Below are 12696 nucleotides of genomic sequence, written 5' to 3' on the forward strand. Positions count from 1 at the left end.
AACTTCTGAAATACTGTGTAGTATTGAGGCACACTATTAATGTGCAAAGGCAAAGTAACATTGACTTAACTACATCCGTTAACTAGGCCTGAGGGTGCACTCAGTCACAGTATTCTATCTGTTTCCTATTTCCTTCGCTAAGGCAGGAGCAAAGATCGAAGTCTACTGCAACTACAGAAGTATGGGACACTTTGCAGGACATTGTCCTCACCCCAAAGATGATGATACAGTGATACCTATTGGAGCCCTTGGGCATATAACATCCTGCTTTTCCAACTAATAATAATAACACCAAACCCTCTTCACTTAATTTTTCTTATGCCCTCTTTCTGAACTTATATTTTTGTAAATATAATACTACAGTATTAGATTTGGTAGGTCCTACACTAATCGAATTCATCCTGTAATCATGCACTCTGGCTCAATAGGCAAAGCATGTGTCAAACCTAGACTCGTATATATAAGTCTATTACAGACTACAGCTCACAGAAGACATACTTTAAATATTTAGTTAAAACAATAAAATCTCATTACCATCAAAAAGGCTAAAAAATGGGTAAGAAAATAGCAACACTTAATGAGATGCAAACCAAACTGTTGACAAAATGAGAGGGAAAGATTGAAGAAGGCTGCCTCTATAGATCTCGATTTATAGATATAGGAGGGCTATTCAAACAGATCCACTATTAATCCTCTGATATATTTTAGTTTGTCAAAAATGTATAGCACAACAAAGGTTAGGTGGAAATTATTGAAATCATTTTTATTGGACATTAATATAGTTTGTAAATGTACTGAATTAGTTTGTTGAAATAATTGAGAGGCCTTACCTAATGACTTTTGGTTTAGTGTAAGAGTTTTATAAACTAGTAATTTAATAAATAACTCATTGTTTCATAAATTGATAATTTGATAAATTAATCATCCTACTTTTCTATCACATCCAAAGAAAGAAATCAAAAGGAAGTTTTCAAGTAAAATACATTTTTATATTATTATTTATTTACAAAGGGACAAAAAATAAATACATAACAGTATTTTGCTATCTTTTCAATATACTTATAAAGGTTTCTCTAGGAACTTGAATCTTACCATACATTTTCATTTGCTTTTTCCCCTCTGTTTGCTGCTTTAGAAGTTTCTTTCTTCTTGTAATATCGCCACCATACTGAAAAAAGTAATTAAATTATTTGTGCATATACAGTAACTTAATATTGTATACAACCACCTGCAATTATCTTAATTTCCTACAACAAGAGTGATAATAAAGTTAATTTGAACTCTAGTTATAATCTTCCTTTCCTGCTACAAGCTTTAAAACACACACTCTCTCTCTCTCTCTCTCTCTCTCTCTCTCTCTCTCTCTCTCTCTCTCTCTCTCTCTCTCTCTCTCTCTCTCTCTCTCTCTCTCAAGCACTGGAATCCAAAGGGTCATCAATGCTACAGATAATTTTATATGAAATGAATTTATGAAAGATGAGATAAAACCAGTAAATGAATACCTTATTAGAAAAGATAATGTTAATCTGGATTAATTCCATATCCTGAATATAGACATATGGTTGTTGGATCTCTCAATAGAAATTTACCGAGAATTAGTGCATGGTGTAGATTATGGGTGTATGAAGTTGAACCATAAAAAACAAAGTATGATTGCATGTAGATCAAGGGCAGAAGCTCTACATCCATTTATTTTCATTGATAATGTTACTTTCACTAATATAACTAATTCAAAATTCTAGGTATGATTCTTGCATGGAAATTTGATTTTGAGAAACACTTTTGGTCTCTTTCTTCTTAAAAAAAAAATGGCTTATTGAGAGAGTCTTAAGATTTTTGGTGATCAGTTCATCCTCAGGCAATGTTTTAATTTTTTCCTTCTACCATGTTTTGAATATTGTTCTTTAGACTGGTCTCGAGTTGCTGACTCTCATCTTATTAGATTCCTTATCCATCTCTGACATCATCGTTCAGTTAGTTATTCGTACATGGTGCATAAGATTTTTACCAATTCTAGCCATCCCATCCTTTGTATTCAGATCTTACCAGACAAAGTATTAGTTATGAAGTTAATTTTTAAGTCCTCCTTTCTCCATCATAAGGCTCAACATTACACAGTATCATAGTTTTACTCAGGCTGTCACCAAATTGAATAATGCTCTTAATTATCTGGTAGTTGAATTAGTGGAATTTCAGAAGTTAAAACTTATTGCAAAGGCTTTTCCATTAAACAGGTTCACATTTCATAGTATACATAGGACTAATTAATTCAACATTGTTACCGATATTAAATTTCATCATATTTTAAAATTTCTTATTTTCAGGTTCAGTTTATTTGTTACTTGTCAATTTCATTTTGTCACGGGGCTACTTACCCTGTTGGAACCCTCGACCTTGTAACATTCTGCTTTTTCAGTAATAGTTGTAGCTTTGCTAGTAATAAGTATAATAGCAGACCTCTTAATATCCCTTCAAGAGAAAAAATCGAGGCATTCTAGCTTCTTTTGGTATCCAACGTGTCTGATTTCTAGCTTCTTTTGGTATCCGTGTCTGATTTCTAGCTTCTTTTGGTATCCAACGTGTCTGATTTATTGTATTGGTAGATTTTTATGGGCTTTCATTTCGTATTTCATACATTGCTTGGAATGGATTCCTTTAGAAAAAAAAAAGCTCTAAATATTTCCCTTAGTTACGACAATTTTGCCAAGTGGAATATAGACATCATTCCTGAATTTAGAGCTTATGTGATTGGCTGTTCTTATGTAAGTTGAATGGCAAATTTTGATAAAACTATGAGGGAGGATTACAGATTTCTTTTAAGAAAACTGACTGCCTTCTATCAATCATCACATAGAAATTCAAAAGGTAATAAGGAGGAAATCTGACCAATAGTTCAGTACCAAACTACCTGCCTAATAAAGGAAATTAGATTTAAGAAATTAATTCAAAATTTAAATGCCAGGTCTAAAAGAGCACCCAACTCTGCTAATCTAATTCTATTCATTACCCGTCTTGCAAAAAATAATTTTACTAAACATCAAACTGTAGAATTTTGTTTCTTAGACACAATACCATCAATAAACAATACACACATTAAAGTATTATTTACATAACGTAGATAATAGTGTTGTAGATGCTTAGAATGAAAAAATCCAGAGAAACTTACCAGTTTTGCTGTGACATCCTTTCTGAGAGGCTTAATGTTAGTACGAGCTAGAATCTTTCCTCCAACTGCAGCTTGGATTCCAATCTGAAACCATTGATAAATATTTAATCAGAATGTCCTATGCGAAAGATCTTTAAAATCTTAAATTTAGATCATAGTTGTGTCAGATAATTTTTTTATATAAAAACCCTAATATTTTTTTAAATATTCATGTGTATACATGAACTCTAGACACCTAAATCTGGTGTTAAGGAGTGCACTGCAAATCCAGCCTTATTCTTTCCTGTGGCTGTATTCATTCACCTGGCATCATAAAACTATATCTGATATTCTAATTCTAAGTTTCTTGTTATTTAGGATTTTAATATGTTTAAGAAGCACAGGTTTAATATATAAAATTGGAACTTCTGTATATAGCAGCTTTTAATCTTTGAATTTAATTTTTTCGACTCTGATTTACTAATAAATATTATTTATTTTATTCCTTCCTGAATGTGGGCCAGTCTTGTAAAAGTCAAGTTCGACTTACTGGGCTGGGTAATCTCCCCCACTCAATAATAATAACACCTTTTGGTCTGCTGTGTCCCCAGAGCCAAGAGGGTGATTATTTTTCACAGACCAGGCACATCTATTTGCAGGCACTGATTTGGCTCTACATTGAGACCCTCCTGCATCTCATCCTGCGCCGGGCCACTGTAACTTTATTGCATTCAATGACATGTCAATTCTTGGATCTGTTCCCTCTTTTAGGAATTGAAATCTGAACCTTACACTACTAAATAATTTGTAACACCAATCTTTAATTGTGCCCTTAACTTTTGTCATGCTACTAGCTTTAATGGCTTTGTTTTGTCAAGAGTTACTCCTGACTATAACTAATCACACAACTCGGTGGCATATGCTCTGTGACTTATGAGACACCTGTCCAGTTATATGGTATCTGGCAGTGCAAATAGTGCCCCTGTTCTTTGTTAGTATGATTCCAGACTTTCTCCCATTAGTTACTTATATGATGAACTTATACCAACAGATGCTATCTCTACCAGCTCCTATGGCTTGCCTTGACTCACTTGAGTATATTTTGTGATGTGGCTGCCTTTTAAGCATATTTAAGTATATATTATATATATATATATATATATATATATATATATATATATATATATATAATATATATATATATTATATATTATATATAATATATATTACATAATATATATAATACTATATATTATACATTATATAATATATATTATGTAATATATATATATATATATATATATATATATATATATATATATATATATATATTATATATATATATATATACATATATAAAATATATAATATAATATGTAATATATAATACATAATATATATTATGTAATATATAAAATAGAATATATAATACATTATATATAATATATAATATACATGGTTGGTTTCTTATAAAGGGCAAGGCTGGATCTCTTCAGCTGCTATGCATCTCTGGGGGGCGCATATATATTTACTTAAAAACTCTAGAACCTTCTAGGTCAGGAGCTCTAAATGCTTGGGGGCTAGTACTAGTGACGCTATAGTTGCAAACAAACACTTATCGAACAGGAGAATATAACCTCGCTTGCAAGGTAACCCTCTCTCAGCAGCTGCTCCCCCCCCCTCTCCATTCTCAAAACAATTAAAAAAAATTATAACTCTTGGGTTTTTCAAGAACTTTCCAAAACACGAGGCAAATATAAGTATTGAGTAATCTTTCACAAACATGATGCAATACCTCATGAAAACATAAAAAAAATTACATCAGCCCTCGTTCATGCCTTGTATGGTTCGTTCAGCACACTTAATCGAGATTGCATAAGACTTTGTAACAAAATATGTGACATTAAAAGTTAATTCTTGAAAATAACGAAAATTTACATATACTGACTTGAATGAAAAATACAAAGAAATGAACAACGGAGTTCTTAGGCAATTTACATACAATTACTTAAACCTGCAAGAGAGGCACTCACCTTACATGCTGGCTATACACTCTTAAATACACAAATGAAATACTTGAATAAAATATTTACTCTACACTAAACCAGCTTTGTATATATATATATATATATATATATATATGTGTATATATATATATATATATATGTGTGTATATATATATATATATATGTATATATATATATATATATATATATATATATATATATATACATATATATATATACAGTATATACATATATGTGTTTATATGTGACTACAGTGATACATCATAGAGAATTTACCGAAGGTACCCAGAATTCTAACTCCAGGAGCAAATATCCCTTAAAATTTTAAGAAGGGATATCGCGTAAGGACGTAATGGCACACCACACCTCATAGCAATCTGCACCCCAGATAGAGTTTTACGTTCGAGGAGGTGTGGGAAAAATAAAAGGGGGGCCCTTCAAAGGCCATCCCCGTTCCCTACTACTATTGATAGTACAACAGCGCCATCCCTACGATAGTGGCCATTCCTTATAGCATTGAGCATAGGCTGTTACAGATACAGTACTATGGGAGGGAAACTGAAGATCTCTTCAACAGAAGAGATGGGTGGGTCCATCAGGATGACATGGCTATCTCACCCAAAAATAGATTTTTTGCTTCGCTCAAAATCAGATTTTTGGGCTCAAGCCATGTCGTGCTGATGGAAGCATACCAGAGCATTAATGTATCTGTGGATTTTCCATCAGTGCCTAAACCTTATATCAACCTTTTCAATTGTCATACTGACCATATGAGACTAAGTGACAATACTGTTATATGTCATCATCACTAATCATAAACAATGTTAGTGCTTCCTGCCTCCTACAGGGAAGAGTCATCTAGACAGTTGAAAAGGGATTTCAAGGTTAACATAAATAGTATGACCAAACTTAAGTACACACTGAATATACAAATAGTCTCAAGTTGTATATTTGGCCAAAATGACAACAGTGTCTCTTATGTCTAACCTTGATGCATACAAATATGTGAAGGATGCATTCTAGGTAGATAAAAAGTCTGGCATGTATAGATACAATTGTCTGGCGAAGGTGGACGCACTACATTCTAATAGACATTTATTTCTAATAAATGACTACAAGAGATGGTTAGCAAAACGAATGTAGTCTGACAATGGGATTATACCTGAAACGAGTACAGGAATCGTATTTCTTTCTTGAAGGAATGAAGTCAAGAAATGCCACTCTTAGGTTGAAGAGAAGATAAAATATAATCGCTCTTCATAATACCTGTACTGGTTACCATTAACTGCACTATGTACTTCGTACACTGGCACTAGAGCTATCTGTATAATTCCACACCTGGGATTTTAGAACAGAGCTAGTGTTACCATGGTAACACTTAAATAAAAGAAGACATACATAAAAAGGATGACTTACTCTCCCCTTAACTGACAGTCCCAATCAATTATCTGTTCATCGTAGAATAAACGGCAGAGTAAATAAGTTACCTGACGTCACCACATATTGTTTCAGATCATGGACTAGCATAGCATAGTGTTTGTAGAACATCCTGGATGATTCTTATCCAGTGCATGTCTGAGGACAAGTGAGGACCCAAACCAAAAATAGTTTATCACAAAAAATTAGGGGGCAGGTTTTAAAACACTACCTGCCGCCACTACAAAGTGTTTCAGTTCATGCACTTGTTTTGCATAGTGTTTGTAAAACACTCTGGATGATTTCCATCCGGTGTATGAACGAAGACGCTCAAAGTCCATGTACTGAAAGAAGTTCAGTGATGAAGCAATCTTTCTCGGATCATGACCTGCGGGAGTACTGTCCGGATCCGCTCTACGAATAAAGTTGGTGAGCTTTGCCCTTAGTTGATTTAGAGATAAATTTGATCCCGAAGTTTCTCCTTTAAAGAGCTGTCCTCCCCTGAAGTCTGAAGTTCTACGAAGATAGACCTTTAGACACTCTACAGGACATAGAGAGACATCTTCCTTCAGAGGACAGATTCTCCAGGGACCCCACCTCTTAGTGGGTAGCTCGTTTTTAGCGAGAAATGATGGATCAAGAAAGAGATTCAGTTCTCCTAAATCTGTCAACTGAATGTGGCCCTCCTCTCTCGATAGAGCCACTATTTCACTAACTCTAGCCCCAGAGGCTATTGCGAACAGGAAAATAACCTTTTGGGTTAGATCCTTAAGAGAACAATCTTCATTGTTCACCGATGAGGCATAATGTAAGACCTTGTCCAAAGACCAAGAGATGGGCTTTGGTGGTGCTGCAAGCCTAAGTCTAGCACATGCTTTCGGAATCTTGTTAAAGATTTCATTTGCCAGATCCACTTGGAAGGCATATAGGAGAGGTCTAGTCAAGGCCGATTTGCACGTATTTATCGTATTGGCCGCCAACCCCTGGCTATGAAGGTGGACAAAGAAGGACAGACAGAAGTTCATAGAAATTTCTTTCGGTCCTTTTGATTTAACAAACTTCACCCACTTCTTCCAGGAAGACTCATATTGTCTTCTAGAAGACTTAGCCTTGTATTCTTCTAAGAATTCTATATTGCCTTTTGAGATCCCAAACCTCTTTCTAACCGCTAGGGCAAGAATTCTGTGAAATGAGGGGTTTGGGTTCTCCGTGATAAACCTAAGGCAGTTTATTTTTGAATCTTCAGAAATATAGCTAGGATCGGAACTAGGACCGGCCTCATCTAGTCTATCAGTCTCATTAGAGGATCCTCGTAAGGGGCTATTTAACGAGGTACTTTCTTGAAGATGCTCGTGATGAAAAGATCGAGCTGCAGTTCCGGGACTTGTTCCCATCTGGGATGGAATATGTCTGTGTCCATGGACCATTCCAGCTCTATCTCCTTGGATTGAGATAGAGTATCCACCGTCACCTCGTGGATCAGTTGTAAGTGAACTGCTGTTAGGTGCCATTCCTTTAGGAAAGGGATGGGTAACTTCACCAGAACTGTACGAGATATTCGATTGTGAAGTCATATTTGATCTCTTCAAGCATTTGATGCGTGTTTTCTCCAGACCCTTAACGCATCCTTCCGATGTGCTCATTGCACAAAGTCTGTCAGAATTGCGAACCAGGGAAAGTTTAGTGTTTTCCCTTGTTAGCGTTTCGGGAATCTGATCAATCAGCTGAGTCTCTTGACGGACCTTGTGAGCTCCTTTTAAATCCCCAAGAGGAAATTGAGTTGATGTGACTGAAAGCTTCGTGGTTTCTTAGCCATAGAAACCATAGATCTGGAGAAAGTCGAGACTTCTAGAGGCAAATCTTGCATCTGCGATGTCCCAGGAAATGGGTCATCTATATGAAGATACTTAGGACTGTGAGTATGATACGTATCTATTCTAGGATGAATATTACTCTTTGTAACATGAATCTTAGATAGGAGGAAGGGGGGTGGTTGGCTGGAAGGTTCCGGGGGACACCTTTCAGGTCTGGTAAGACTACGAACACCCTTAATTGGAACAAGGTCCATATGTTCAGAAGGATTAACATTTGGAACTTGAAGTTTACTATAAACTTGTTGAGTTGTGACAGGTTCAGAATGACTCGGAGATTTCCCGAGTCCTTCTCGTGAACAGAAAATGGCCTTCCCTGGAACTCGACGAGCCATAGCTTTCTTACTACCTGTATGCTCTACAGCTCTCAGGTATATTCCTCCAGGAGGGTTTTGAGCTATAGGAGAAGGTAAGACGACGAAAGTAGGGACATTTTTGTTTCCCACCAATGGCTCATTTCGAATAGGCTCTCGACCAAAGGATCGAAGGTCCTGCGATCTTGAGGGAAAGTTCCTCCTAGCCGAAGCGTCTTTATGCTTCGAATAATAAGCAGGTTTAGACTTTTGACCATTTGCCTGTAGCATTGTGGTCACTGGAATATTTCCAGTATTTTCGATCTTCTTTTTAGGTTGGGGACCCACAACCACAGAAGATTTTCTCTTTGAGGGAATGCCCCATTTCTGGAGAAGATTTATGTTCTCCATGGTGGCATTCTTAATAACTTCCTTAATGACCTCTTGTGGGAAGAGGTCTTTACCCCAGATGGTGGAAGATATTAGCTTTCTTGTTTCGTGTTTCACTGTTGCAGCAGCGAACACAAACTCTCTACATGCTCTCCTAGCCTTCACAAAGGCGTAAAGGTCCTTTACCAAGGTAGCCATATGCATTTTGGCTATGACCATGAGCATACCTGCGGTGTTTTCGTAGGTTGAACACAACTCTATGTAGTTTTGTAGAGAAAGGGATGTCGCAAGTCTCTTCTTTGACTCGAGTTCATTAAACAAGAGCAAATCGGACAAAATAGGGAGACATACATTGAATTGTCGACTTGCGACATCCTTGTCTAATTTTCCTACCGAAAATGTCAAATGGACTTCCTTCCAATCCTTTTCCTGACCGGGAGAGGCTGGTGACAAAGGCTTGCACTCATCGAGTGTAGGACATGGTTCACCCGCCTCTACAGCTTTGGTAACCGAAGTAAATGCCTTCTCCATAAAGGGGAAAGCGAGTGAAGTAGGAGCAAGAAAGGAAGGGTGTCTGTTATTCAGTAAGAATACCTTCGACTCTGAATAACCCGCCCTCTTCAGATTACCTGAAAGGATAGTCTGTGCCTTACCATGGTCAAGAATCATGACCTCCTTTTGTTCCATTCCTTCTCCTGACTTTGGTTCATACCACAGTCGAACCCAACAATTAGGGAAAGCATCAAAGCTTGGCCAAAATTGGATTTTGTCCAAAGGAACAGCACCTAATTTCTCTGAGATGTAGAGATTGCCATTTGAAATTGACATCTGCTCCGCAAACCTCCAGGGATTGGTTATGGAGCAAGTAGGAAGGTCTTGATTCATGGGACGTTTGACTGACCCGTGGGAAGCAACAAGAGGAGCTTTACAAGGTTCTATCTTGTGTTTTACTTCCTGCTTTTTGCTTTGTTTACCAAAGCTCTCTATCTGATTCTTCAGTTGGATACATAACTGTACCACATTATCCAATAGAGGGGTAGAAGACGAAGATGTCGACATCGGTGGCTCTTTAGCCGGCATAGGCGGAGGAAAGTCCGACACAACACATTTCTCTTCTACCTTAGGGCACTTCTTGCCCTCGATCCCAAAGGTTTTCTCGCCATCAGGAGATGTAGTTGGCTCTTGAGGCACTACTATTTCCTCACTTAGCTTTGGAAATAATAGCTTACGCATCCTATCATTAGGTAGGAAAGGTCCCGGAGAGATCTTTCAGAAGCCTCTCACCCAGTTACGTAATTTATACTGAGCTATATCCCTAGACTCTGTAGACTTGGGATTATCAAAACCTTTAGACATCAATGTCCGACATATATTGCAACTCTGTGGGTTCCAATAATGTAGGGATCCGGAAATAATATTGCAGGGGGCATGCAACCTGCAAGTATTATGACCATAAAAGTCCTTACTCTTGGCTTTGCAGGGGACTGCAGCACAAGATATCTGGTGTTCCTCCTGTAAAGAAAGGAAAACCAAATAAGTATACAAGGGATTATTACACTGATAATCAACATGTAAATGTCATCTACAACAGAATAGCAAACTATAAAGGGATAGTAGGAGATACATACTTGCGTACCCCCGCGAGCAAATGCTGCTACCTCCCCTCAGTATTAACTACATGGAGCTTTCTCTGTTGAGAAAATCCAAGTAGAAGGGTTCTTACCCCTAGGGGTAGAGAAGTATCAAGTAACTGTCCCAAAAATGTTAATACTGTGGGGTCAGGATGACTGATTCTAAATCAGACTATTGAAGAAAATATTCCTTCAATATATAAGCGGTATCAGCAGAAAAACTCGCTGAAGGATACCCAAGGTATGCTAGAAAATACTATTGTATCATGGTACTGTAGTTTTCTAAATGCAGTAAGTCTATATTGCAAATTATCGACTACTGTACCTATGTATTGTAATCTAGTCGTTATGCTGCCTACCAGGCAGCATAAGACAGAAGGGTCCATCAAGCATAAAGCCAGATGGACTAGAAAATTAAAGATATATATTAGTATATCCGACTCAGGTCATTTGCTGTAGTCTTCCTACTATATTAAATTATAGAGTTTCCTGATCAGGGAGACTCAAGAAAAGGCTGTACCTTTTAAAGGTTAGGAGTGTATAACTCTTGCCTTGAAGTATTTAAAATTGTAGGGTAATCCTAAACTGATTTCCAATCAGGATATTGAAGAAATCATATTCATTCAATATAGGATTAGGCTCAGCAAATGCCCGAGCTGGATATCCAAAATATATTGGAAATAACTACTAGTACAAGAAATATAGTAGTTTTCTATCTAAAGTATATACTATACTGAGATATACTGGCTATCTGTATAACCTATACAGTAGTTGATCCGGCATGTTGCCGGTCTAGCTAGGACTTGCCGGCATACCCGGCAGCACTAGCGAGACAGAGAGAGAGACAGTATGGAAAAAAGGGCTATCCTTTACTGTAAATGTATACAGTAATTAAGGAAGTACAGTAAAAGTCTAATAGACTGCCTTTTTTCCGAAAGAAGATTCTAATAGAAGGGGAGAATGTAACATTCAGGCTTTTATATAGCTACAGTACTGTTGCCGGCAACTCGCTGACAGTACAAGTACAGTCGGCGCGCTGCCTACCGAGTCAGCACTGACTTTGCCGGCAGCACACAGGCAACAGAACCTATAGCAACAGTCCAAGGGAGGACTGAAGAACCTTGGGGACAGAAGGGACTACCCACCCACTGCCATCATGGACGTAACTGCCGGCCATGCCGGCAGCTAGCGAATGTGCCGTCAGCCATGTCGGCAGCCGCTGACAGTCCATGATTGTCGGCAGCCATCTTGGTTGCCGGCCAGGCACAGCAAAAGGCTATCATGCCATCAGCCGCCGGCAGCGTCGGCAGCCGCCGACAGTCCATGACTGCCGGCAGTCATCTTGGTTGCTGGCCAGGCCGGCAAATGGCTATCATGCTGTCAGCCGCCGGCAACGTCGGCAGCCGCCGGCAACGTCGGCAGCCGCCGGCAATGTCGGCAGCCATCTTGGTTGCCGGCCAGGCCGGCAGGGGGCAGTAGTCCTGCCGCCAGCCAAGATAGGAGAGGGAGTCTGGCTGGCCCCAGCACCCTACCGCAATGGTAAGGTTGCAGGATGTCAGCCTAAAAAGACAATGGATCAACCATCAAAAAGGATAGAGGGGTAGGGGAAAAGGGTCCTGTAACGTCTGTGAAAGGAACTGACACACTTGTCAGTCCTACCACCTATAAAAGGAACTCTGTTTTTGTATCGGTATCGACAGAATCCAGGTGCCAGGATAGACTCAGTTCTCCAACCCAGAGACTGCCGACACAGTTAATGGGGTGGCGACACTGCCGCCACCTCTCAACAAGGGGGAAACAGGGTTCCAGTGCCACGTTATCCTGACTAAAAGAGAATTACTCTTAGCCCAGGGAAATGTGGCACAGGACTAGTCTTTTAGTCGCAAGGAGAAGATGGTATACTACCATAACTCTAATGCGACT

At 38.2% G+C, this 12696-nt stretch overlaps 1 protein-coding gene across 5 annotated transcripts in view; it reads right to left on the minus strand.

The window, feature by feature from the left end:
• Positions 1-984: 984 nt before the first annotated feature.
• waw (Translation factor waclaw) overlaps positions 985-12696 on the minus strand; it is a 336239-nt gene continuing 324527 nt past the window's right edge. For all 5 annotated transcript variants that reach the window (XM_068370492.1, XM_068370493.1, XM_068370494.1 and 2 more), the window contains 2 exons: positions 3167-3250; positions 985-1168 (listed from right to left, as the gene is read on the minus strand). In XM_068370492.1, coding sequence (XP_068226593.1) covers positions 1043-1168; positions 3167-3250 — 210 coding nt within the window. In that variant the 3' untranslated portion in view covers positions 985-1042. The remainder of the gene's footprint in view (positions 1169-3166; positions 3251-12696) is intronic.

This window comes from Palaemon carinicauda, chromosome 3 (genome assembly GCF_036898095.1).
Source record: "Palaemon carinicauda isolate YSFRI2023 chromosome 3, ASM3689809v2, whole genome shotgun sequence".
In the NCBI taxonomy this organism is placed as follows: domain Eukaryota; kingdom Metazoa; phylum Arthropoda; class Malacostraca; order Decapoda; family Palaemonidae; genus Palaemon; species Palaemon carinicauda.